Here is a 25,631-nt window from a genome sequence, read left to right as displayed (position 1 = left end):
CGGTTTGTTACGAGTAATTTCTCTTCGTCCTTCTCTTTACGTCGCTTGGTCCGATAGCCACCTTCCCAATTTGTTGTACAGCTTGCCCTCTTGTTGAGGGGATTGTACTTTATGGGGTAGTGTTGTTGTGAAATTGATTGACTGACTGGAAGTAGGTTCGCTGGTGAGTATGCTGCATCATCTAGGGGAAACTATACTTGGTGTGGTCGTGTGTCAACTTACAGTTGCTCAGTCTTGTCTCTCAATTCCGAGCTGATCTTGGCAGCTGCGGTACCTCTCGTCTGGAGCAGGGTGTGTTGGGTGTGTTGGAGCTCTCGCTCGTCCTGTCGTCTTCAGGAGGAGGTCCGTGGCGTTGATCTCGAGGTTCTCGTGCAGCGTTCACGCGATCGAACGTGGGTTTGGTCGTAGGCTTCGTGTAGGTGGCCCCTTCGAAGATGAAATCGGCGAGATTGGTCTGGTGGAGGATTAGTATGGGCACCACACAGGCACACACACACACACACACACACACGCACAAGATGGGGAAATGGGGTGAGTTACGTACCGTTCTGGTGCACGCATGAGATGGGTTGAGGAGCGTGTGTCTGCTTCCTCTCCCAGAAGCAGATATGCTGCTCATTGTGGCGGTCGTCGCGACCCGCCTGCTGACTCACTTCCAGTGCCGGTGTGGTTGTATACCATGACGCGCTTCAAGGCGGCGCCTGAGTCGTTCAACAGTCAAAGCTTCTGGTGATGTGATGGCAAGAGCACCGGGTTTCGTCTACGTCTACATAAGTAAGGTCAGTAAGAGGAAACGGCGCGCGATGTACGCGGGGAGAGCAGGGTAACGTACCAAAGGGTGGAAGGTGGGGGCCGAAGCTCGGTCTTAAGTTGACGAGGGAGCGGGCGTGATGAGTGCTGCGGCTCTGGCAGCCCGGCATATTTACCACCGCTGCTGCTATGAGCCGGGGTGGTATTTCCTCAAGCGAGGGGCTTCGAGCTATCTCGGTTTGGCCTCGATATCATCGATGCTTCTTTTGCGAGTACTTCATCAGGAGCTTGTTTTTGCTCTTCAGCTTGGCAAGGAACGCGTGCTTGGGCTTTGTGTAACCAGGCAAATGAAGCGCCGACGGAGCGCATGGGCAGGTGGTTGACACAGCGCACGCCAATACTCGCTTCCACGTCCTCCAGTGCCTGGCAATACCCGTTGCGAATGTTATCCTGCGGGAACGCTCTTGCGCACATCTCGACATTAGCAAGGCCCCAAGGCATCCCATTTGACTTCATCGTGCCAGTCAAGGCGGATCTGTCGCGCCGACTGTTCATGAAGATGGTGCCTGTGAGTTTGCTGCTTCGACTGTATCCCACTCGATCCATCTTCTTGGGCACTGTCTGGAGTAACTTGGTGACATCGGCTAAGTGGTTGAGACCCCCTTGATGGTAGAGTGGCCTCAATATCATCGATGTTCTGCGAACTTTTCATAAACAAAAAGAGGCCGTCTTAGGTAACGGCGAATTTTATCTAACAGGATGTAAAAAGAAAGAAAAAGTGTCAATGATCTCCAAGAATTGAGCAAAGGCCAACTACTATATACAACACAGACGCCCGAAAGCGCCCTATTACGGCCATGGTATGTGGTATACGATATGTACGTAAGTGCCCTGCAAAGTCTGTTCGTATCTTCTGACTGAAACGTCATCATCTCATTCCTCGTAAACATGATCCATAATTCCGTCTCCCTTAATGCATTCGTGGCGACCTGCCAGATTTCGCAGCTCGGGCATCTCACTCGCTTCTATAGGTACACTATTCCGACAATCATCTCGTCTGGTCTGGTGATGAGATGGTAGACGACGCAGGACTTGGCTAAACGCAGGATAGTTAGTCTGTGATTCCAGCTGTTCGTCGAAGGAGCTGATCGTAGATCATCACTTACACTGATTAACCTAGTCTGCCAGGCTGGCTCCGTTCTGGCGCTCCGCAATACACTGATCGCAGTTCTCATGGGTCGGAGGCCAGTGTACTGGAGTAAGTTAGCCAACGTTCGGAAGATTGGGTTGTGGCTGACCAAAGGCCATCCCCTCATTGGTAAGACTTACCAACAATCTCATCCTTCACGTGCTCGTCGTCAGCCTCGGCTTCCTCAAGGTGACCATTGTTGCACAGGCACTTGAATGTAACCCGCCCGTCTTGGTGCTCCACCCGCTCCCACTCGATAAGCTTCTTGGGTCCCTGGCCATACTCGGCTGGGATCGAGAACATCTGATCCGTGTAGATCTCACGGGCACCCTTAAATGTGCGACGCCTCCAGTCCTGGTCGTCGAATGGAGCTTCACCGCAAACATGTCCCAAGATGTCGCCTGTCTCGCACCGCTTGGCCTCAGGTAGGTGCACGATCCGCTGGACTTGCTGGATGACGGCCTGTGGCAGCCTGACCGTGATATGTCCGGCCAGGAGCTCTCCGTCCGGGTCGGGAACTTGGTTCTCTTCGGGAAACGGACGGCGTTCCATGTATTTGGCGTAGGACCGGAGAACCTGGACGAAGTCCCGACACACCTCCTCCCGAAGGAACGCTCTCTCGCACATGTCGAGGTGCCAGTAATTTGTGGTTCCCCGCTCCGAGAGCGTCCCGGTGGTTCGGCTCAGTGTGACGTGGTCATGTGCGCTGCTCAAGAACACTGTGCCCCTGAGAAATCCGGTCATTCTATCCTTCGCGACTTGCTGCATGGCATGGCCGGGTGTGCGAAGCAGCTGCGAGACGTGGCTGCGAAGCTTGTGCTTCATGTGGTCGGCCCAGAAGTCATAGGCAAATTGGGCTCGCAAGGGTTCGCCTAGTATCCGTTGTACAGGGCCAAGAGGTCCATTCCCCGGGTGAAGCGAGGGTGGTTCCAGCCGGACGCCTATACGTACGCGGCGAGCTCGGTGCCCATGTCGAGGTCAGGAGCGACGAGGGTGTGGACGTCGAGCTTCACGTCGTAGAATTGGTTCTGGGCATAGTTTCGAGACTCTCGGTTGGCGTTCATGACGTTCATGGCGAGGCTCGGGTGTGGCATCACCCGCATGCTGACGCGATAAACGATGACAAGGCGGGATTCCACCTCCTCGAGCAGAGCCTCCCGCCAGATCATCTGGCGCAGCTCGGGTGGGAGCAGCTTAAAGCAAGTGAAAGAGGCCATATTGGCGGCTTAAAGTATGTCGCATGGCAGAATGATTGTGTTGCGGGCTGTTTGGTTTGAGGGTAGGGCGCTGCTTCATGAAATCTGGTTGCACAGCAATGTCTTAAAAGCGCAAGCAACTCCTACAAGAAAGTCGGTCGTTAGATCCTGCTTCTAGCACCAACGTTGCCTGATGAAATCAGTGTCTGCTTTTGGTAGATTGCGCTTTTAGGCAAGTGATTGATGTGTTGCATGTGGAAGGGATGCGTGATGGATGTCCTACCTTTGGATCTGATGCAAATGTGTAAGGGTCTCCTGTTGCTTCAGAAGGTATTCATCAAACACAATCAGTAGTCCAGCAAGTTGAGAGGATGGATCCCGTCGAATAACCAAGAGCAACTCCAGCTGTTGGTATGGATGAAGGTGTAGATGAAGGTACGGGTGAAGGGTTAAAGGTAGACACTGGGGGTTGTGTCGAGGGTCGGGTTTACAGATGGGAATGACGATGTGCGGATGTTGGTAGGTGTTTTTTATCTATTCACTGCAGAAAGGAAGAATTTATAAGCTGTACAGCTAGTGTACCTACTGAAATTGAATTCAGTGAGGCAGGCGTCGACTAGGTACGTGAGAAGGCCCTGGCCTGCAAAACGGAGGTTTCTGCCGCCCTGTAACAGGCCCTACGCCCTGAGCCAGCACCTACTGATAGGCCGCACTGCATACTTTTATAACCTCACCGAGCAACACCCCACCTCGTCAATCGTCTTGATTGTTTGAATCTGCGAAGGAAGTGCTGGTTGATTGAGGTCACCACCTGCTGTCTCTCGCACCTGCCTGGCTGCACCTCAAGGTTTATTTTCCTCTTGCTCTCGGCACTGAAGCATCCTCCTTCACCACTGCCAACCCATCCGACACTCGCACATCCAGCCTATCCTTCATTCTCTCCTTCATTTTCTCCCGCATTATATAGCGATTCCATCATCATCATATCCTCCCGCTCATTTCCATCAAGCCGCTTGTGGTTTTCCAGCAATCATCAACAACATCCACATCGATTGCCAAGATGCCTACCTTCACTTGCTTCAACAAGCTTCCTCCGGAGCTTCGCCACATGGTCTGGAACGAGGCGCTCCTCGAAGAGGTCGAAAGCCGCTTCGTCCTCGTCCACCGCGTTTCCATGAAGGTCCTACCTCACAAGAAGACCAACAAGAGCGCGATCCTGGCCGCCAACCAGGAGTCCCGAGGTCGTGCCTTGAAGTTCTACGACATGCAGCTCGAGGTCTGGACATTCGCACCAATCGAGGTAGACCACAAGCGCGAGCTCGACCTCTTTGCCGAAACCCACTGAACGGCCTGAGCCTTTACTTGGACCGAGGAATGAACGCCCGGTCGATGAGCAAAGGCGTCTACGGCGCCGAAAAGCTCAAGGCGTTCAACGACCGTTTCTGGGCATGCTCGCTGCGGGGCCGGACCCACGAACGGATCTACAACCAACTCAAGAAAGCGCCGCAGCACACCCAGGGCAGCCGGCTGGTGGGCCGCATCTACCTCAACAGCGAGCTCGACAAGTTCACCCTGTCCGACAGGATCGCCCATATGGGCTGGCGTGTCGACCTGTGCCTCCACAGCTTCCTGCGGGAGCACGAGCACCGCGTCCGGGGCACGACTCGGGACCGCAACGAGTACGAGAGCCCGCACATGACGGTCCGGATCCCCAAGAACGCCCTGGAGCGGATCCGGCGCGTGGTCAAGACCTACTGGGTCACGAACCCCGGCATGGAGCTGCACATATGCAAGAAGGTCAGCAGGAACCACCGCCACTGGAAGCTGGGCAGTTTCAAGGGTGCCACCGAGCTCTACTCCACGAACATGACCCGCATCCCGGCCGAGGGCCTCAGCTTTGAGCAATCGCAGAAGCTCATAGAGTGGAAGCGAGCGGGACCGAATGACGCGCGACCCTTCGTCTGCGCATGCGGAGAAGCCAAGGTTGCGCAGCAGGGCGAGGAGGCTCCGGCTGATGGAGAGGCTAGTCCAGACGATCTGTGAGCCGGCGAGCCTCTAGAAAAATCCATTGAGCAGAGAGAAGACATTTACCGAGAAGACCGTCGTTAGCCATTGCGAATGGCAGAATCGGCAAGCTAGAGACGTAAGTGCCTACTCGTGCTACCCCAGACACGTTGCTAGCTAGATACTGACCAACATAATCCAGGTTTTCTATTGAAGATATACGACCACCATACACGAGAACATCTCCCGAAGTCATCAACCACCCATCGCTGCCATAAGGGAATCTACAGGCAGTCCACATTGGACCACAAGGGGAGGCATTGAGGTATGGATCCAGGATGAGTCACTATGGGCCTAACGTACTCCATGATCCCTGGTAGTGAATTGGGAGGTCAGTTGATAGTGGAGAGGAAAGGGATAAGAATCGGTCCATAAGCTGGACAACACATACTCATGGGATCAAGAGCCCATTCGGTGTGTAGAGGATCTGACATCCGAATCCACTGGGTTGGCAAAATTGCGATGATCACCTTGCTTTCTTGGACTTTAGTTTGCGACGAGCAATAAGACAGAGACGACTCCCACCATACAGTTAATTGCTTTTACTGGACGTGCATGTGTGATGTCAGCTTGTACACAGGGGAGACCCGAGCTGGTGGGATATTTCCGGGCGTCATGTTCATCTTCGCAAGTGGGCCATACCAAAGCCCATATGAACTTGGATAAAGAGGGGCTAGAAACGAGGCCTAGGATGAGGATTCGACCACAAACGAAGATGCCCTTTCCCATTGGCGAAGTAGAAAGTGACAGCGAGCATGGTTCTCTAGATAAACTACGTACCCGACATGGCGTTCTTGTTCGAATGACGCTCCCCACGCTGTATTGCTTCAAAAGCAGATTTCAGTACCTCGTCTTCGCTTCTCCCTATGCCAGAGTGAACTTTCTAAGCGGCTGCCAAACCACGCCCAGCTCATCCTCAAGCACGCCATCCAGCGCAACACGCAGACGGCGACGCCCCCGTGGGACCTTGAGCCCGTGGGCCGCAACGTGGTAGGCAAGGTCGGACGGCTCATGGATATTTGGCGCCTGGTCGCGGCCGTTGGGCCAGATCGGCGAGGGCACGCGACGGGAGCTGAAGAGGGCTGTGGCGGCGCTGTGGGAGCAGGAGGCTGCCGCCGGCGGCAGCAGCAACGAAATGGGACTGCTCGAGAAGGATAACAAGGCTCCAAGGACGCCGACGTCGTTGCCACTATCGAGACCGCTTCTGGCCGTTTGGAACGACGGCTTCGCGAGTGGTCTCGTGGAGACGTTGAGAGCGGACGAGAATATGTCCTTTGGCATCACGGGGGAAAACGATCACAATTTAGGGAAGCTTTTCTTAACGTACCCCGAGAAATTCGAGGCCGTGCTAGACAACATCTATGCAGTTCTGCTGAAGTACGGCGTGGAACTCGGGTATCCTGCCGGCTGGAGCAAGGAATCGGCGAGGTAGGCATTCCGGTGAAGATAGGGAGCGAGAGAGAGAGTTGTCGTTTTCATTTCTTTAAGTCATGTCACCTTTAAATATGCCATGGTTAATAACATGATATCAGGCGTTGTTGCTGGTAATGATAGATCAATAGTGCGTACGTGCTTCGGTTTCAACTACACAAGCTCAGGTTGCTTCAACAAACGAGCGCAGCAATTCAATCTTCAAAATGTTGCAAAACGAGGTCAGTAGAAACCGCGGCGCACCTGAGCATCAATTTCATTGATCGCTTGCTGTATCGATAAGATTGCGCAGACTACAAAACCTCCCATCAATTGCTCTACATCCAGCAGAGCTCAAATGCCTAACCAGAAACCTCGGATGCTTCTATGAAAGCGAAATCGACTTTACATCTTTCATGGACCTTCTGGAATTAGAAGGGGCATTGATACTAAGCCACTTACAGGCCGACAGAGAACGGGAGGTCACAAAAGTCAATTGAGAAATGTAACACAACGTTTCAGATTTAGCTGTGGCTGTCCGCTGGCTGACCCTTCTTAAACAGCCTTGATGACAGCAGTGCGCGGCCAATGACCACCATCTGGGCGTATTGGGTGTCAATGGGATTGCTAGTACTGGCAAGCCTTCATCATTCGAGTGTGAATCGTTCGAAGTTCTTCTCCGGTATACGACGATATATATATGCGGACAACCGAATATTTCATTTATGTGTTTTATGAGAGGAGAGTATGTCTTTGAACATTGAGCGCCGTAAGATCTCGTCACATCGGAAAAGAAAGAAAAGAAAAAGAGGAATCGCCCATAACGAACCATAAGCCTGTCTTGTTGTACATTGCTGCCTCTCAGAAGGCAAGAGTGGAGATGAGACGGCCTCTCACACCTTGCTTTCCAGCATATCTATATCAGTAGCTGATAATCGAGCATTGACTGACAACGTGACCAGAACCATTAAACATGTATGATATCCCCACCAAACGTCTGACAGCGCAGCCAACCGAGATCGAGACCCGTATCGCAGTCTCGGCCTACTCGTGAACTCTTTTTTGGGCGGTGGCCTAGCCGCAGCAGCCTGATTTGGCGCTGACCTGGCGCCACCCTTTTGCCACAACCTTTCACTCCATGAAGCAGAAACCTGTTCCCGCGAACCGAGACCAACCAGACAATTCAGATAATAACACCGGAAAACTCAGGAACGAGAAAAGTCGAAGAAGATCTACACTTCCTGGGCCTTGGCCTTCTTCTTCTGCTCAACCTTGAGTAGCAGGGCGCGGTTGATGTGAGGCAAGACACCACCGAAGGCAATGGTAGCCCGAATAAGGGTATCCAGCTCTTCGTCGCCACGGATGGCGAGCTGCAGGTGGCGAGGCGTGATACGCTTGACCTTCAGGTCCTTGGCCGCATTCTGGAAATCTCATTAGCTTTGTCCTACGACCATGGCATCATGTCACGTGTGCTTGTTTGTTATGGATGGCGAGATATGGGATGAGCAGGATAGGCAGCAGTGCGGGTAAAAAGAGGTATGACTCACTCCTGCGAGCTCCAGGACTTCGGCAGTCAGATACTCGAGCACAGCCGTGACGTAGACTGCAGCCTTTGCACCAACGCGCATCTTGTTCTGGGTGTTCTGCTTCAAGAAACGCTTGACACGACCGCAGGGGAACTGGAAAAGGACTGGTGTTAGTATTCGCCGTCCATATGTCATATCTGCAACGTTTCAAAATACTCCGCGCATCGTGTAGTTTCGTAGATTCGGCGACCGTAAATAGCTTCGCGCTGCCCAAAGTCTGTCGAGAAGCGGGGATAGCTCCAGTTAAGCTCTGGTATTAGGCGGTCGGATATCGCTCTCGGAAGACCGGTCAGGAAATCGTATGCAATGATGCAACAATTGCATATACGCGACACGGCGGGTAATGCATTCGGTGTACCACATTGTCGAGAGCAATGGGGTCGAAATATGGACGCGTCGTTGTCGGCGTGGTCGTGGGGTTGAGGCGCAAAGTTGTCGTCGAAGCTCCGGCAGCTCAAAATCACGATCGCAAGGGCGCAAAAAGACCCAAGATGCCGGGAAACCTCATAGGAAAGGCGCGAGAACTAACCTGAAGACCGGCGCGAGCAGAGTGGCTCTGCTGCTTCTTAGGACCCTCGACCGCAGAAGTCTTTCCACCCGAGCTCTTTCCACCAGAAGACTTGCCCTTTCCGCCCGGCATTTTGATATCGATATGCGCGTCGAAAATAAAAGTTGTATGGGTTGGAATGGATTTGTGAAAATCCAATAATCGAGCTGGTCGGGACGGATGCGAAGTCGATGGGGAAAAAAAATTGGCAGAGAGAATGTTCTGTTGTGGTGGCGGTGGTGGTCGGGAAGGCTCTTTTTCGTGGAGGCCAGGCGTAGAAGTCGTCAGAAAATCAGATGGCGGCGCGCGTAGGAAAACGTTGCTTGCTTTGCGTTGTGTCGAGCTCGCAGGTGCACGCCGTTCGTGGATTGGCCCGTTGTTATTATGGGAGGTCGCTCCCCAATCGTGTTCCACCAAATCCCCCAAGACCCCCAAGCAGGCTAGGCGATTAGCAGGTTGGGCGTTCACCTTCAGCAGGCTCGCTGCTGGGCACGCTGGGCTGGGCACCTAAAAGCACCGCAAAGAGGCCTGGCAGATAGGCAGACAGGCAGGCACCCGCTGCTGGGCTGCTTGTCAATCCTTCGGTGGATTTTGGGCCAATGAGGGGTCAGGCTGGGGAGAGTGCTGTTTGCCTGGGACCTCCAAAAAAAATTCGCTTGGTCAGCCGGATAAACTCCGGCTGCCGAGATGGGCCAAGCGCGCAGTTTGAGGAGAGAGCACAGCATACGAAGCCATGTATGCCAGAAGGAAAGGGCTTCGCTTGAAGCCAAGGGTGAGGTAAAATATGCAAAATGCGCTCGGCAAAGGAAACAGTCGTAGGACTTTCTGTTTCCATCGTTCCTGCCCAAAAATAGGCCGAGAAGGGGGATATGCAACTGACCTTGTGCTTACCATCGCCCAGGGAGGCTCTGGTGAGGGCAAACTCAACCCGGCAGTAGCAGCCCAACTATGGGGTCTGGGCCGTTCTGGAAAGATTGCATGATGCGTACGACCTGGTACAATGCCATCAGAGGGCTTTGCAGGGTGTCAGGAGTCGTATGTGAGAGTTATGCTGAACGGCGTTGGTATCTCAACTGCCAACTTGACGTCGGCTATCTGGCTTGGAGCTCAGGCGCTGGAAACTTGGAGGCCGAGCTGTGGCTTGGCCAGGCTAGCAGACAGGGCAGCCACAATCCCACTGCCCCACATCAGCCTTTTACCCCAAAAGCGATCTTCGGTGTGGTTCTTGGCAAATCAAGGTGAGACGGTCCGGTCACTCCAGTGGAGTTAGTGTGTAATCGGGCCCATAATCCTTAACCCAACTGCAAGTCGTCTTGCCGCATCAATTGATCACATTTGAACTGAGAAGCAATTGCATGGGACTACACTAGGTATGTAGCTCTTGATTTAATACTCATACTAAATGACCTCTCACAATGCATGATTCCTTCGCCCATTTTTTCTATGAACACCACATCATTCACTCGATTCAAGTGCGCAACACCTTGAGCGCCGTCATCAGGCTCTCCTTCTGTCGCTCCAATGCCATGCGCTGCTGCTTCGTGTCGACGTCTTCGCCCGCAATCAGCTCAAGTTGATCCTCCGTGAGGCTCATCACCATGTCGGACCCCATGACTTTGAGGGGGCTCACCTCGCCCTCCAGAAGGAAGTACAAGATGACCTGCTGACAGATAACGTCCACAAAGCGCTTGCGAGAAATCTTGTAGTAGCTCATCAGGGTGTCGAGGATGTCCTCGCACACTTGATGCGCGTTGTCCTTGTTCTGCGCGTGGCTTTTGATGTTCTCGACGTCCACGTAGCGTCTATCCTCGTGCCCGTGGAGCTCCACTGTTAGCTCCTCCAGAGCTTCCACCATCCGCTCGCCGCGCTTGCGCTGAAGGGTGGCGTTGAAGTAGTGGTTGAAGGTAGTCGGCCGACCGCCGCGCTCAATACCCAGTAGCCAGTGGGCGTGCGACATGGCACGACGGTACGCGTCGCACAGTCGATCCATTAGAATGCCGTCCCACAACTGCTCTCTGACTTGCTCCTCGGGGCACAATTTGGCCAGAAGCTCGAAAATGAAGTCGTGAACCACAACGATGGCCTTGCTGGTGTGTGACAACACAAGAGGCTCCCACTTTTCGGTTTGCTCTTCGAAAACCGTGGCAAGAACGGCTCCGCCAAACTACGCTATGGTTAACAATAATACAAGCCATCGGTACAGCGCGCACTTACCGTTCCAAGTTCTGGACCGCGGCTAGAGGCATACACATCCTCAATCTCCTCCATGATAGGGCTCTCGGAGGATGAAGGACACTCATAGTCGTCTTCCTGAAGGATATCAAGAAGCTCGGGATACTTGGCCAGAGGAACCTTGAATGGAAGGCTGCCCGTCTTACTTGCGAACGAACCCTCCTCTTCTTCATCGTCAGACCATTTGGGCCCGAAGCCCAGTTTGTGGCCTCTATCCTTGAAGAGGTTCGAGAAGTCCTCATTCAGCTTCATCATTTTGGTCACTAACTTCAAACCCGGGTCGTCCTTGAAGAGCTTGTCGCTGGCATAATATCCATTCAAGGCGGCTCCGGTGACCTCTTGGAATCTCGAGGCTAACTTTCCCAAGTATTGCCGCTGAGACTGTTCACCTGCCCGAGCTGGGCCCATGGCGTCCAACTTGCCCTTGCACGCCTGGAGTCTGTGCTCGATGTCAGTCTTGACGTGCGGGATCTCTTGCTTGGAGATGTTCATGAGCAATCCCCGCAATCTCAGTTTGAGGGCAGTAATGCCACAGTGTTCGGAAATGGCTGACCACGCATGATCCATGAAGAAAGCCTCTTCGGAAGCGAAGCGCTGCGAGAGTGTGGAACTGTGGTCATCTGCGCCACGGTTCTTGACCACGTGGTATCCCAACTTCAAGTTGCTACCTTTGCCCAGAACAAGGTCGCGGATTGTATCCTTGGATGCTTCTTCTGTGGCAAGATCAGGTTTGGTGAGCACACCCATGGTTCTCACTCCAGCTGGGTCAGCAGTTTCGGCAAGCTTCAGGATCTCCTGAGTGGCCAAATCGACGTTGCAAGGGACAATAGCCAAAATTCTACCGAGTCATTAGCAGCGATGCGCCGAGATGGAAGTTGCATAGGTACCCACATGGTTCTTCGATCATTCATGTACGATTTGACCATATTCTCGACGAGGACAATGTCGTTCTCAGTGGTAAGTCCTACGTGAAGTTAAGCCAATTGAACGTTTCCTGGTGGTCACTGACGTACCAGGTGTGGCTACGCGGAAGATGCCTGGAACATCAATAACGGTGAGATGTTCTTGCTGGATAGAGAAAGAGAATATAGTCAGCATTGGTACGTGTCGGTATCTAAGGTCAACGTACATCGGGGCCACAGATCTCGATCTTCAAGATGTCCTGGCTGAATGCAGAGCGTCCGTCGTTGGTGTCGGTCTTTGACATTCGAATGCCCATTGCGACGTTGGCCTAGAAGTTCAGCACCAAAATCGTCGAGATGTGGGGTTGAAGCGCCATACCTCCTCGAAGACCTTGATGAGCTCTTCGTCGTTCATCTCTGGAAGCTCGTGCTTGAAGTCAAGCAGCTGCCTCTTGGTCTGCTCGTCGGCATTGGGGCGGGGGATAATAGAGATGAAGATGCGCTTCTCCGCAGCGCGGCGACAGGTGATCTGAGTCGCATAGCGAGTGCAGAGTCCTGCGGCGCGAGGGAACGAGAATCTGGTGACGCTCTCCAAGACCGAGCTCTTGCCACTGGACTGGTCGCCGACCGCGACGAGCTACTCTATGATCAGTATCATGTGGGACCGCGTCAAGGATGGATGGCATTTCTCACCTGGGGCAATGGGATGAGGGCGCCGACGTTCAGTTCTCGCAACTTGTCGATCTTGGTAAGTGTGGCCTGGTTCCCCAGACCAACTTCGCTTTTAGCCATCTTGGCTGTAGTCTCGCTTTTCATGATTTTCATGAAGTCTCTAAGAAATGATTGCAAGTTGGTTTGGAGAATGGAGGGAAAACAGTCCGACTTGAAGGTGGGCAATCTCTGTTTATCTATCTTAAAAATCCTACCTGGTCAGCACAACTTGGTGGGTGAACATTGCCATTAGGGTATTTCCACAAGTACTCGAAGGTACTCGACAATGTTCAGGCCGCGTCCCTCGGCAACTCAATGTTTGGTATCCTACCAAGTCATCTACAAACGGATTCGGTTGCCTCTCTCAAGTCAAATAGGCGTTTTGGCTGGTGGGCCTCCTCGTTGGCAAACGGATCTGTAACCCAACGTCGCACAGGCGCTGTTAGTTCCCGTTATGACAGCATGCTAGTACGCTGACCAATGCCGCGACCTCCAACGGGTATTGCTGTTTACACCTTATGAGTCACTGTAAGATACGGGGTTCAAACGAATGCATGCTTATCGACCGTTGTTTTCATGAAATGGCACACGGGACTCCAGTACTTCGTTGTTGACCCGGTGCTGTCCCCATAGACAACCCCATGTCGAACCGATGTTCGGGAGCCAACCTGACCATAATAGTACATAGATACATAATATACACACCTTGTACTAAGGCGTAATGCTGAAACCTGTAGACGGACATGGCAGTCAACATCCGATCCGCCAACGTGCATGAAGTACGCCCGAGCCATGTGCTGGTACCATGCCCATACCCTGCCAGCTATCTTGCAATATCCATCTATGAGTGTCCGTTTGTGTCTCACATAGTTGAGCCTTCGCGGCCACGGCTCAGTACAGCACCCATGCTGCCAAGAACGTGTTTACGGCAAAGGCTCTGCCTAGGTACCCTGTCTGCAAATTGGGCTCCGTTGGCATCTCTTGCAGATTCTAGTCTCTGTTGGGCAAGATCGGGATTCTCCTTTCAGGTGAAGGGCTAGACTCGTTGCGTCTATTTTGTCAGGTTTGCCCCGCCCAAATAGGCTGGCGAAGGGTGGTAGTACCCTGTCCGCAACAGGGCTTCTCCGATTATATAATGATTCTTGAGTCTTCCTATGTGGATCGTGTTGGGATCTTTGAGGATTTAAAGTCCCTCGCCTGGATAAATCCGTCTCTTCTAGTCCCGATGCATCATGTCAGCTGGAATATAGTAGTTAGTTGGCTTGTAAAAGGCAGTAAAATAGCCTGGGAGAATTACCATATCTCTTGTCGGTTCTCCATGGCCTAAAAGACTATCCAGTGAGAGTCGTCGCGGATCCGATGACCCCCATTGCTTTTCATAACGTCGTTGACGATGACATCCCCGAGGGCCCCGAGGATTCTTCAATCTTGGTCGTGGGAATTTCTGGTAGCATAGAATGCGGTGCCCCCTTCTTCGCCGCCCGCTCCCGCTCCCTAGCGGCCTGCCACCACGTCTGCTCATCTTCCCATAGATCCCCCGGGAAAAACGTCTTGATCATCGAGCGGCCGCATCCCGGGTACGACTTCTCCAGTTCCTGCAGAGTCTTCATCACTTTGGGCTGGGCGAACACGTCTCGGTACGTGAGATGAATGCCGAACAGCCCCGGCTTACGCGGCGCCCCGGCGATGATGATGGTATGGATCATGCCGATAGTGCCGACCGCTAGGAGAAACCATGTCAGGTTCTCGATGCCGCACACCGTTGCGACAATGATTCTTTGGCACTCTATATGCAACATAGTATGCCACCAACACCAATTACATATCAGTTTTCCCGAGAATTCCAATGCGAGAGTCGTAACGGTTACCGAGAAACCAAGTCATTCAATCCACATCCCCATGTTGCATCGCGCTCTGGAATGCCAAAGTGATGAGCAGGACGCACCACAGGACTGCCAGGCCAGAGTATATGATGGGCGTGCTCTGCTTCCCCGGCAGTCCCTCCGACGAGGTGGCCAGGTCTTCGAGGTCGAGACCCCGCCCGGCTCCGATAATGACGATGGCGTGTTGAGCCCCGTTGCCCCGAGTTAGGACGAATGTCTTGTTCGAGTTCTTGTTGCAGGCCCACCGCTCTTGGGTCCAGTGCTGGAGGCTCGCGGTCAGAAAGGCCAGCGCGGTACCGAGGGCCGTGACGGCGAACTCTTGCCACACTCCGTAGAGCGCCCATGGTATCGACGCGATGGCCAGCTGCAAGACCGCGACCGCATAGCCGGAGTACCAAAGAAGGTCTCTATCGGGGACACCTGCTATCTTTTCCGAGCTAGCCTCGAACACGGAGACGCATAGGCCAGCGCGGCATCGGCCCCGGTCACCCGCTTTCGCCAACATCTGCGTGAGCCTTTCTTTCACCTGCCTCGGCATCCAGTACTCTTCGTAGTCGCGGAGGAGCCGGTTTATGACCCATGAGTTGTTCGTTCGGTGATAACTCCATTCCGTGCTCATCACCACCGCCGGCAGCTCCGGGGCCGGCAGGAAGGTCTTGTCGCCGACGGCCGCAAGGATGCCGGAGAAGCTGTAAGCGACCCATCCGAAGGAAAAGACGACGGGCGGGGGAGCCAGCTATCACCGCCCGTTTGTTGCGCGAGCGCTCCCTTGGCAACGTCGGCGCCGGCAAGCAGGAGCAGAGACATGATGTCGGACGGGTCTGCCCATTGCGACCGAATTTGAGAGGATATGCCAAGCTCTTGTCGGGCAAGGATCGAGACTACGGAGAGAGGCGCCATGGTTTTAGAGAATATAAACTCCAGAAATGCAGAGCCTATCGTGACTAACTGTTCGGTGCCTGCCCTCTTGTCATATATAATCAAACTTCACAACTTTTCCCATAGCCACTGCAGGCGAGTGGGCTGTAAAACCACCTGCAGCTGCCATTAGCCTAGAAAGTATGTTCTGCCTTGCAAAGCCACCGCCTGGCGAACCAAAACTAATACACGAATCATATGTACCCATGCATGTCCATGGGCGGTGCCCAAGTCTGCCGTGGGCGCAGTACCCCGCACTTGCTTTCTTGTTTCTTGAGGACTTCCGTACCGACCATGCAAGATTCCCTCAGTAAAATCAGACTCGGGCTTTTTTCCTGGTCAACCTGTCTTACCTTGCCGGGTACTGCCACAGCCAAACAATGAGATGGGTGTACCAACTGCATATGAAGACTGTCTTGGTTGACTCTTATCAGGCAACAACTAGTCGATGAGCCACGGATCCCAGCCTATGCATGAAATAGCAAACTTCTTGATTTCGGGAAGTCGGGCACCGATGGTGCACTTGGCGGCCAGGGAAAGCCAAGCAAGGGGCATTGTCGCTTCCACCCCACCTAATCGAGTGGCTTCCGGACAGCACTACGTTTATCACCCGTGACAGCGATGTCCAATCCGAAGGTTACTGCCTGCATTGTTTTGAGACGTTTGCATTATATAATACGATTATATTTCACCTAATCTACATTTTCTCATTAGTTTTCTCTCTAGGTGCTGTAACCCCTCCTTATGTCCAGCATCAAGGCGATCTGAACTATTCGGGATCTCGATGTGGCGATGCGTGTTCTGAAGGCTTCACAACTCTCCACTTCACGCCCCCCCTTTCCTGAGTCACACCACGTTGGCCCAACGGAAACGAAAGACTGATGGCTGGTCAAGGGTTTAGGAATGAGATTCTACAAGCATAATAGTCTACTGAAAATAGCTATATAAGCTGATCACCAGACCGAGTTTGGCTCATACTCATTTTCCTTGTTTATATCCCTGCATTCATCCACCGAGATCCTGTGTCTTACACTCTCAACAATGCTTGAGTGACTTGGTGACGGAGGCTCGTGGGTAGAAGAGGTCGCCAGTGCTTCCTTCCACCCATCTAGCTCCTCTTTCAACTGGTCCCGTACTCCATCCTCGTGTCCCATCCTAGAGATCACACTTTTCAATATGTCCACGGCTTCTTTCTGTTGCCTGCTCGCAGTCTGTTTGGTGAAGCCCGGTACAAACTCGCTGGTTATATGTTGGCCTGCCTCCCACAGGGCCACTGCCAAAGTAACCGAGACTTTCTCGCTCACCTCCTCATATTCCCCATGCACCGACTTGAAGAGGTCAGAAAAGAGACGGAGACTCTCCACTGCATCAGAGAAGCGGTGGTTCTTCCTAGACTGCTCGGCCTCCTGCCACTGCTGATTTAGTACTTCCCCCACGATCCTGGAGGTCTCTTGATCCAGCCTGATCTTGATCTCTTGGCCTTCATCAAAACTGGACAGTAGTGCTCCCTCGCCATTTCGCAATGACTCAGCCAGGGCGGCAAATATCTTCGCCGCCTCGGCTCGATTCTTTAGCCGGTAGTGGATCAACCCCAACTTTTCCTCAATTTTGATGCACTCGACCGGTCGCTGGGGCCGCACTCTGGGGTCATGTAAGCGTTGGTGCAGCTTGACTGACATCTCGACTGCACGGCCTTCGTCGAGGCAAAAGGTGGGCGCAAGGGCAGTCAACATTGCCTGCAGAGTATCGGGGTGTCGACTACCAAGACGGTGGCTGATGAGCTTGGGGATATCGAGGAAGCGTTCTGTTTCTTCCTCGGAAGTCTTCTCTTCCTCGAGGTCCTTGTCTTCCTCGAGGTCCTTACCAGGGTGCATTATCTTGCTGAGGTACTTGCCCTGCTCGGCAAGTAATACAATAAGATCACCCTGGAGCGCGATACCGGAGCTGATCACCTCGCTATAATGTGATTCGGCCTCGTGAGAATTCTTCAAGTCTGGATCAACTCGGAGGGTGTTGGCCAGGTCTAGACCGGCTTGTAGTGTAGCATAATGGCTGGGTCCGAAAGAAGGAGATCTCTTTCTATGTTGGAGTATTGCCCTTTGCGCCTGAATCACACGATCGCGTTGTGCATCAGACCGGGTGAGTTCGTTCTTTGCCCAGGCACCCAAAGCGTAGAGAAGGCTAGGGTGAACCTCGACAAAGTCCTTGGACTGATTGGGTTTGGGAGCAAGACACTCAAGCAGCCTGCTGATAAGGTCGTCGCCGTCGTAGTCATCGATGGCAAGCTCAAACAATCGACACTGGATGCGAAGCACATCCTCCAGGTTCTTCTTGCATTCTCCACTTCGCCCAGATAGAGACAGGGCAATGGATTTCTCGATGACGCAAGAGAGAGTCCAGGGGCTATCATCGCCCCATCGATCGCTCGATGTCAAAGCCGCGTCCTCGAGCTGTTTGAGGCCATCGACGTGATTCCCCATCCAGAGATTTAGAGCGGCGACTTGGAACTCGTACCGAAGCGTCTGCCGGTTATCGGTGCCCAGCAACTCTCTTGCCTTATATGCCAAGTTCTCGGAGACTGTGAAAGCTTCAGAAGGGCAAGAGTCAAGTCGATGTAGGCCCACCAGTGCAGAGGTGGCCTTCAGGATCAAAGGATGGTCTTGATCCAGGTACTCGGCCATCAAGTCTATGGTTTCCACGCACTTGACTTTGGCTTGCCCAAGCTGACCCGTTTCGGTGAGGAGACGACACAAAATGAAGCGCGTTTCCAGGGTCAAAAGGTGCGAGGTGCCGAAGCTCTTTTCCGTGTCTACCAAAAGTGGCCCCACGATGGACATGCCATCTTGTGCCTTTCCCTGCATCAACAAGATCTGAGCTTGGCTCAATCGCACGGCCGCCTCGAGATGAGACATACGCGGTGCCTTTGTTCCACCTTCTCTGATCGATGTAGCGCATGGTACCGTCTCTGGAGACGCAGGTCTGCTTTGGTTACAGTCTTCTTTGACCTTTTCCATCTTCGCCTTGGCTCTGTCTATATAGCGGGATGCCTGCGAAAAGTGACCGAGATAAGCATTGGCCAGACCTAGAAGTCGACTGCAGTTCACCTGGAGATAGCTGGCCTCCCCAATTTGTGAACTGGCGTCTATGCCCCTAAGTTTAGTGATAGCGTCGTTAAAGTTGCCGACCCTCGTGAGCACGACGGCGTAATTGTAGGAGATCTCGGCAGAGATCGGGGAATCCTTGCTGTCAATCGTACTTTGACATTCTTCATTGAGAATAACAAAATCGGCAATGGCGTTCTTATACTGGCCACGGATTGTTTTGATAACAGCCAGTTGCATTCGGCTGCGCAGTACAATGTTGCTGTATTGGCCAGGGAAGTCGTGTACCATCGTGAGGCATGACTCGTACAAGGCTGTGACGTTATGGAAGCTGCAGTTCCGAAGATATATCTCTGCGCTTTTGCTGCGCTTGATCAACGCTTTCTCAAACTCCTGGGGCTCCCGAGAAGCATCTTCATTAGAATTGAGTATCTTACGTACCCCTGGAGAGAGCGCTCTTTGGGGTAGCAAGGGATTGTTGAGCTTCGTGCCACTCGATCCGGTTGCTTCGGCTGACCGCGAGACCACCATATTCGGGACACCAGCCTTGGTCGTCTCAGCTGGCCGTGATGTCTCGGGATTAGAGTGAGCCTGAAAGTACTCATAATCAGCGAGACGTTTTCTCAGCTGGGAGGCGTCTCTTTCAGGGAGATCCCGCATTAGCTTAATTAAGCTCGACACCCTGTCAATGCCCCCCCTAAATTTGATGGGCAAATGAGCCAATGCAGCAATAAATTAATCAATTAATCAACACATACTTCATTTAAATACACAATTTAACGCGTGCGAACGCGAATTGAATCTCTTTCACGATCGGCTCGATTTTGATTAATTGCTGGCCCTTCTGCAGCCTTCTTTTTCGGCCTCTTCCTTGGCCGGCCCTCCTTTACATCGGCTTAGACCTGCCTGATATCTGCCAACGATACGAAGCCTTCATTAGGGTCCTTATCGACCTTCTTTCTTTTTTGAGCCCTCGTCTTCTCCAAATCGGCCTCTAGACCGGCTTTTTTATACTCCAGCCGGCCGATTCGAGAAGTTAAATCGTCGATACTCTTCCCGAACTTCGCCCATAGGAACTAGCGTATTAAATCACCGCCGACGACATCCTTCCCGAGGTAGGTAACTCCGAGATCCTTTAACTGCCGGCCGGTCTTAGGTGTCTCGATCCTTCCGAGCTCCGGTTCCGGCGGCCGGCTCGCCTCCTCGGCCGCTAAGGCCTCGTCGACGGCTCGGAGCGTGGCGGACCTCCGGAGCCGGTTATTTATCGGCTTCTGGATATTAACGGGCCAAAGCCCGGTCATAAACCAGCCCTTAGCGATATATATAAGTGATAAGCCGATCTTCCGGGCCCTAGCCCAGGCTTACAGGAAGTCCCCTTTCCGGACGTAGCTATTATTAGAGAGGGCACACGCCAACTCTAGCTCTCGCCGGAACCTCCTCTTTAAATGGGCGAAACAGCCCATATCTAAGGGCTGGAGAATGTGGCTACTATAGGGGGGTAGGTAAAAAAGCTAAACCTTAGCCTTTAAGGCCGCTAATATAAATTCCTCGGTAATATAATTACTATAGCTATTTAAAATAAGGAGTCTCTATTGTAAAGGGTTAACCGGCTAAGTTTAAGGGATAAAGATTTTCTTAAGCCACTTAACGGCGATAAGGTTAAAAGTTTAGCCCTTAAAGGAGGCTTTAAACGCCTAGTCTTTATAAAGGGCGTTGACTTTATTATTATCGACAGGGAACTATTATTACTAGACCGATTAGCCCTTAAGAATTATTATTATAGGGAGAGCATCGCCGACGGCGTTAATAGTCTTTAAAACGGTGGCCCATTCGTAATTAACTAAGTTATTCGTTATTAAACTTTTAATTTTAGCCGGTCTAATAACGAAAAAGCCCCTCTCGATCGTTATAAAAGTTCCTACCTTATCGGCGTTAAATCGTAAATATAATAGGATCCTTACGATTTATAGGCTAATAAGCCGGTTAAAAAATAATTATACGGCCCCGTTTAATATACATACGAAACGCCGAAAGTTTATCGCTTAAAACCGTACGGACTTCATTGCTTTATAACGACGTAGAAATCGGAATAGCCACTTTAATCCGAGGGTATAAAAATTACCCTTCACGATCAAGAAACATTAGGCGTATATATAGAATAGCCGGTGCGTTAATACGTACCTTAAACTAGCTTAAAAAAAGGCCTAATAAGCTAAAAAACGCTCCTTAGCACGCGTAAACAACTGCCGGTCTTTATTAAACTCTTGCCGGTTTCGACCCCTTTAAATCCGGCGGCGGGAAAATGCGCTTCGCGACGTTATTCCTCTTATAAACTTAATTAAGGGAGTATTTATCTAAAACATCCTAGATCGCCTACTAGATACGCTCTTTTTTATTAAGCATAATAGTGTTAAAAAAAAGGTTTAAATTAGTATATTTAACTTTTAGATTAAAGAAGATTTAACCCCCTTTATATACGATTAATGTGGTTCAGGGGCTGTATAATCGTTTGATCTAAGGGGGGCATTGACAGGGTGTCGAGCTTACAGCTCAGGGAGCGATAGACCAGCAGAATCGAATGATGAAAGATTTCCTGCAACTTCTCTCGAGGCATTTTCCGGGTTCGATTCCTGCCGGTATTCTATTCCTCCGTGGAGAGAGACTGAAGCTACCAGGCTTCGGGTGGGCTCCCGCCACCTGGGCCAGCGGTTACAGCGAAGACTACCCTTACCCACTGAGCCGTATGGAACATGGGACGGAACTGGTGCCCGAGGGCCTTCTTGTTCGATATCCCGGCATCATGCTCCATTGCGAAGAGCCGAAAACAGTCATGAGCTATGCGCAGAGCAAAGGGTTTGATTTCCCGGTAGACCGGGAGCTGAATGACTGGTACCGTGTCGAAATACTGTTCCAGGAGAACAGACTACCGACAATTAACGACATATTGACGAACCGTGCCAATAAAAAGTTCAACTACATGTTGGCGGTGATTATTTCTCGTCCACAGCCAAAGGAGCGTCTCGCGGAGATTGGACTGCTCGTGGAGATCTACGACAGCCCTTGGAGACGGCATGAGAAGCAGGTGCGACCTGAAACCATCCTATACTCGCGAGTTCTTAGCCGCATACGCATATCTCGTATTGGGCGTACTTCTTGGAGGGAACCCAAGGACCAAGTCATTGGTGAGAGAACGAGAGATGACCAGCTCTGGTGTGTGGATGATTATTCGTCCAACCTGACACGACTCAAGGAAATTTCTAACAAGGAAAGGAGAAGGGGGGACGCCGACGGCAAAGCAAAAGGATGTCGAACTCACCAGATGGTGAAGTCTGGAGTATCGCAGGGTCAGCGGCCGCAACGCCGCCCTCGAGAGGATCCATCCCTCTTTTCAAAATGGGTCAAGAGATCCCATGAGCAGCACGTCACCAAGAACTTGGGGAGATATTTTGAGCTCGATCAACCCCCTCAAGAAGCCTGCGTAATACTGTCTCTACAGCAATGGACTCGATCAGCATCAGAACATGTTTCTACCCTAGCTATCATATCCAATTTGGCGAAGCAAGTTCTATCAGATCTCTAGTTAGGCACAAAGTAAGCCCAACAAGAAAAGTACTCGTCGGCTGGTGCCTAAAGCTGCCCGAAGGAAACATTGTTAGATATTAAATGAAGTGGCGTGGATAAATCCATAAGCCAAATAGCGCGCCATACATTTATATATGTAGTTGAACGAGTATTGGTTATCATAGGCAGAATTCCAACCACTACGGGAAGGTAGATGCGGTGGAAATCTTATTGAAAATGCTGTCATGTTCAGGCTTCGTGACGCGCCCCCACGATGCATCCATCAGCTCGTGTAGGGTGGCCTTCTCATAGGTGGCGTCAATTCGTTGGTCGTGCTGCAATGATGTGACGTGGTGTAATCTATCGGACAGGTCCGATGATCCGATGGCAAAGAAGGCTGAGTTTCTCAAATATGCCAGCCACAGCCACAATTGGGTATTCCATTTTTTCCAAAGGGGGCGGGGTCAGCAAAGTCACCTTGCATTACTCATACCTCACAGCCCGCAGTCATTTGAATAGCCCTGACGATTGTACACTTCAAGAACACGTTGAATCGCTGCCACAATACCGCTATATATAAATAATCAAACCCAATCTCATGTATTGACCACACGCATCTCCAAAGACGCCGACCAACGAAGCCCGGCTAGTCACCATCATACAGATAGGGCACCCTTCATATACTGTGGCGTCATGGGTACAATCGAACAATTGCGGGATCAGTGGATTAATCCGTCCGATGTCTCGACTATACTGATGGCCATTGGCGGAGATGTCGTCCAAAATGCCTTCGCCCAGGGGACGGGTCAGCCCTATACGCCAGTTTGTTTCTCCTTTGGCTGTGTTGCCTACGCTTTTACCACGTTGGTCAACATAATTGGAGACGGCCGTTTACTCCCGAGCCCGGACTACCCCGTTAAGGTGTTCAACCTCGAGTCTGGGTATGCCCGAGAAAACAAGAACTGGGTCGTGGGCCGACTGCTTCGCGACATCGAGTCACAAGTTTCGCGCATGCGGCCCTTGAACGATAACACGGGTATTCGCATATCCGTCTTCGAGGCGATCGAAAACGAGAACAACCCAACGCAGTTTTCTTGGAGTTTCATGCACATTATCGGAGCCATTATGACACTCCTCCAACTGGGCGTCGCAACCATCCCCATCGCGCTAGATCGGCAATGGGGTGTCATGTTCATCACCATTATCGGCACCCTGCTCATTCAAATCGCGGGATTGCTTCCGCAATGGAGAGCAGAGAAGCTGCCTAACGGGCAGAAATCGAAGGACTGCTATGCTCTCACGTCGGGGAACGGGTCGACGGACATTGTGGTGGTTCTCGGGAGGGGACTCTGCTTGAACCTGGAAGAGATGTCGGCTTCTCAGTCACCCCGGATCAATCGCCCCTGGGAAAAGTTTCAGCGTCTATCGCAGCCTCTAGACCTGGAGAAGATGGCAGACTCCAACCGTCTAGGCACTCGGGGGCGGAAAGCAAAGACCTTCCACGGGTTCCCCCTCGGGTTCCGTCTGACGCAAATCACCTGCTGGGTGCTGTCGGTCCTTTGGCTTCTTCTTCTGGTGAACGTGGCTGCGTCAACCGATTATACATGGTGTCTTCTAGGTATAGGTGCTATAGGTATGTTCCAAAACGCTTGGCTGGCCGCTGTGGAGCTGCCGTCTGCCGAACGGAACCTACCTCTTTATCACTGTGACACTATCATGACCCACAAGGTCATGGACGGCATCATGGATTTCGATATCACATACGGTCGTGGTGTGCCGCTCATGGAGGAGTTCTTCCCCGGCCGTCTGCACGACGAGGAAACCGAGTGGTGGCGAGGCAACAAGGACCCCTACGATGACATTCGAGAGAAACATTCGGCCTTGCGTGATGTGCCCCGTAGCAGGAAGCGCGCAATCCCGACCTCCACGCTGGATCCCAGTCTAGAAGAGAAACGGAAGTCTTGGTTCGACGTGGACCAACCAAAAAGCCTGAGTCGTATCAACTACGAGCCTTCTACTAGATGGGACGACCTCAGAACCAGAGACAGGCCAAAAGGATCGACAGCTTCGCCAAGGAAACAATAATCACCGATGACTCCGACGGTTCAGAAAGCAGCGCAGTGCGCAGAACGGATACGCATGCCGCAGACGTAACACGTCCAGAACATCGGCAAATCTACGAAAAGGCACCAGACGAGAATATGACCAGTCCATTCAAGGACCCAGCGCCGGAAAGACCAAGGGGCCAGCGAGTGACGTTTTCGGATAGTGTTGGCATCGATTCCAGTGACGACGAACGCATCAGGGATTTACCCAAGGACCCAGCTTGAGCATAGTCGTTTGTCGATTGCCAGAAAGCCCTCGAAGCCTTCCTTCCATGACATTGGGATATTCAATTTGGTGCCCCGTATGTTTGAGAATAAAACAGCCCTTGGATGGATGTTTCTTGTTGGTCACAAATCGGTTGTACCAAGTGTCTCTTCGGAGTGGACACGACTTGAATGGACATATCGCTCTCCTTGTTTCATTATTCTAGGTTGTGGGGTGGAAACGTGGAATATGAGCCAATATTCTGCCGGAATGGTTCGCGTACTATCTTTTACATATTTACTTGTCTCGTTCGCCTGTATTTCTTTGATAGTGGCGTAGAGAGGAGGTCTCACGAAGTTGAAGTTATGTTCTACAAAACGTTAAAGTCGACAAAGTGCAGTCAGTTTTATAGCGACTTAGATAGGCTAGTACTCCTCATGAACTGGGATATCTTCCCAAGCTTCGAAAAGGGTTCTCTTTAGGATCACAATCGCCTATTCGTGCGGGTGTAGCAAAAATGGATCATTGGTAAAAAGGAGGAGGCTAAAGGGGCTTGAATGGAAAAAATAAGGCCACCAGCAGCAAAAAGTGAATCGTCACAATCAGGAGCGAGCGTGGATCGAACACGCGACCTTAGGATAATTGCGAATCTTGACTGCAATCCCACGCTATACCACTTAGCTACCGCTCCGTTGACGTAATGATACGATGGTTGGAGTCCGACTTATGCACCCTTATCAAGTGGGCTGACACACCGCCAAAGCCGGGCGGGGACAATGTCTATCAGAGCATAACGCAAGTCAAACTTTCAACTGAGTGAGCACCTGCCTACTCTGGATTCCCTCAGAGTCTCTGTCACCTCTGTATAAGTACAGTAGCATACTCATCTGCATATTGGCATAGTATACATAGCACCACCCACTCATATTGCGGGATCACCCAGCTAGTGAACTAGCTGACCGACATGGCCGAGCTCGTCACCCTCCACGTTGTATGCTTTTGTAAGAGGTAAAACATCATCTGAAGCAAGGCGCGATGGCAGAGTGGTCTAATGCGATAGACTAGAACTGGATCTCCGATTCTAGGTATCTATTTCCTTCGGGAGCGCAGGTTCAAATCCTGCTCGCGTCGTCATGATTTTTTTTGGCAATCCTTTATGTTATGCTTAGCTTTTCTACAACATTGACGACAGTCTTATGGATTTCGACCCGGAATGGCAACATTGCCAGAATGGGCGGTGGTATATTCCTTTCTATGGGGACTACCCTCAT

The 25,631-nt window shown here is 51.9% G+C and overlaps 14 protein-coding genes across 14 annotated transcripts; 4 read left to right on the top strand and 10 right to left on the bottom strand.

The window, feature by feature from the left end:
- Positions 1 to 241: 241 nt before the first annotated feature.
- PG997_001657 (uncharacterized protein) lies at positions 242 to 619 on the bottom strand (the record flags this gene model as incomplete). Its single annotated transcript, XM_066805972.1, has 2 exons — positions 242 to 454; positions 545 to 619. The coding sequence occupies 2 exons, from the start codon at positions 617 to 619 to the stop codon at positions 242 to 244; spliced, it is 288 nt and encodes a 95-aa protein (XP_066675745.1).
- Positions 620 to 960: 341 nt separating this feature from the next.
- On the bottom strand, positions 961 to 1,440 carry PG997_001656 (uncharacterized protein; the record flags this gene model as incomplete). Its single annotated transcript, XM_066805971.1, has 1 exon — positions 961 to 1,440. The coding sequence occupies one exon, from the start codon at positions 1,438 to 1,440 to the stop codon at positions 961 to 963; it is 480 nt and encodes a 159-aa protein (XP_066675744.1).
- Positions 1,441 to 2,062: 622 nt separating this feature from the next.
- On the bottom strand, positions 2,063 to 2,764 carry PG997_001655 (uncharacterized protein; the record flags this gene model as incomplete). Its single annotated transcript, XM_066805970.1, has 1 exon — positions 2,063 to 2,764. One exon carries the CDS (start codon positions 2,762 to 2,764, stop codon positions 2,063 to 2,065), a length of 702 nt encoding a protein of 233 aa, XP_066675743.1.
- Positions 2,765 to 2,880: 116 nt separating this feature from the next.
- PG997_001654 (uncharacterized protein) lies at positions 2,881 to 3,156 on the bottom strand (the record flags this gene model as incomplete). The annotated part of the gene is made up of 1 exon (XM_066805969.1): positions 2,881 to 3,156. The coding sequence occupies one exon, from the start codon at positions 3,154 to 3,156 to the stop codon at positions 2,881 to 2,883; it is 276 nt and encodes a 91-aa protein (XP_066675742.1).
- A 1,039-nt stretch (positions 3,157 to 4,195) lies between these two features.
- On the top strand, positions 4,196 to 4,480 carry PG997_001653 (uncharacterized protein; the record flags this gene model as incomplete). The annotated part of the gene is made up of 1 exon (XM_066805968.1): positions 4,196 to 4,480. One exon carries the CDS (start codon positions 4,196 to 4,198, stop codon positions 4,478 to 4,480), a length of 285 nt encoding a protein of 94 aa, XP_066675741.1.
- A 44-nt stretch (positions 4,481 to 4,524) lies between these two features.
- On the top strand, positions 4,525 to 5,178 carry PG997_001652 (uncharacterized protein; the record flags this gene model as incomplete). Its single annotated transcript, XM_066805967.1, has 1 exon — positions 4,525 to 5,178. The coding sequence occupies one exon, from the start codon at positions 4,525 to 4,527 to the stop codon at positions 5,176 to 5,178; it is 654 nt and encodes a 217-aa protein (XP_066675740.1).
- Positions 5,179 to 6,063: 885 nt separating this feature from the next.
- On the bottom strand, positions 6,064 to 6,480 carry PG997_001651 (uncharacterized protein; the record flags this gene model as incomplete). Its single annotated transcript, XM_066805966.1, has 1 exon — positions 6,064 to 6,480. The coding sequence occupies one exon, from the start codon at positions 6,478 to 6,480 to the stop codon at positions 6,064 to 6,066; it is 417 nt and encodes a 138-aa protein (XP_066675739.1).
- Positions 6,481 to 7,841: 1,361 nt separating this feature from the next.
- PG997_001650 (histone H2A.Z) lies at positions 7,842 to 8,835 on the bottom strand (the record flags this gene model as incomplete). The annotated part of the gene is made up of 3 exons (XM_066805965.1): positions 7,842 to 8,030; positions 8,157 to 8,288; positions 8,725 to 8,835. The coding sequence occupies 3 exons, from the start codon at positions 8,833 to 8,835 to the stop codon at positions 7,842 to 7,844; spliced, it is 432 nt and encodes a 143-aa protein (XP_066675738.1).
- A 1,375-nt stretch (positions 8,836 to 10,210) lies between these two features.
- PG997_001649 (interferon-induced GTP-binding protein Mx2) lies at positions 10,211 to 12,692 on the bottom strand (the record flags this gene model as incomplete). Its single annotated transcript, XM_066805964.1, has 7 exons — positions 10,211 to 10,906; positions 10,957 to 11,812; positions 11,866 to 11,938; positions 11,988 to 12,042; positions 12,104 to 12,205; positions 12,256 to 12,513; positions 12,570 to 12,692. The coding sequence occupies 7 exons, from the start codon at positions 12,690 to 12,692 to the stop codon at positions 10,211 to 10,213; spliced, it is 2,163 nt and encodes a 720-aa protein (XP_066675737.1).
- A 1,271-nt stretch (positions 12,693 to 13,963) lies between these two features.
- PG997_001648 (uncharacterized protein) lies at positions 13,964 to 15,277 on the bottom strand (the record flags this gene model as incomplete). Its single annotated transcript, XM_066805963.1, has 3 exons — positions 13,964 to 14,371; positions 14,481 to 15,159; positions 15,192 to 15,277. 3 exons carry the CDS (start codon positions 15,275 to 15,277, stop codon positions 13,964 to 13,966), a joined length of 1,173 nt encoding a protein of 390 aa, XP_066675736.1.
- A 1,064-nt stretch (positions 15,278 to 16,341) lies between these two features.
- Positions 16,342 to 18,780, bottom strand: PG997_001647 (uncharacterized protein; the record flags this gene model as incomplete). Its single annotated transcript, XM_066805962.1, has 1 exon — positions 16,342 to 18,780. One exon carries the CDS (start codon positions 18,778 to 18,780, stop codon positions 16,342 to 16,344), a length of 2,439 nt encoding a protein of 812 aa, XP_066675735.1.
- A 785-nt stretch (positions 18,781 to 19,565) lies between these two features.
- PG997_001646 (uncharacterized protein) lies at positions 19,566 to 19,790 on the bottom strand (the record flags this gene model as incomplete). The annotated part of the gene is made up of 1 exon (XM_066805961.1): positions 19,566 to 19,790. One exon carries the CDS (start codon positions 19,788 to 19,790, stop codon positions 19,566 to 19,568), a length of 225 nt encoding a protein of 74 aa, XP_066675734.1.
- Positions 19,791 to 21,067: 1,277 nt separating this feature from the next.
- PG997_001645 (uncharacterized protein) lies at positions 21,068 to 22,069 on the top strand (the record flags this gene model as incomplete). Its single annotated transcript, XM_066805960.1, has 1 exon — positions 21,068 to 22,069. The coding sequence occupies one exon, from the start codon at positions 21,068 to 21,070 to the stop codon at positions 22,067 to 22,069; it is 1,002 nt and encodes a 333-aa protein (XP_066675733.1).
- Positions 22,070 to 22,743: 674 nt separating this feature from the next.
- On the top strand, positions 22,744 to 24,135 carry PG997_001644 (uncharacterized protein; the record flags this gene model as incomplete). The annotated part of the gene is made up of 1 exon (XM_066805959.1): positions 22,744 to 24,135. One exon carries the CDS (start codon positions 22,744 to 22,746, stop codon positions 24,133 to 24,135), a length of 1,392 nt encoding a protein of 463 aa, XP_066675732.1.
- Positions 24,136 to 25,631: the final 1,496 nt, after the last annotated feature.

This window comes from Apiospora hydei (genome assembly GCF_038363865.1).
Source record: "Apiospora hydei strain CBS 114990 chromosome Unknown utg000002l_segment0_segment0, whole genome shotgun sequence".
NCBI classification, from domain to species: domain Eukaryota; kingdom Fungi; phylum Ascomycota; class Sordariomycetes; order Amphisphaeriales; family Apiosporaceae; genus Apiospora; species Apiospora hydei.
This window is presented reverse-complemented; position numbering and strand designations above follow the sequence as displayed.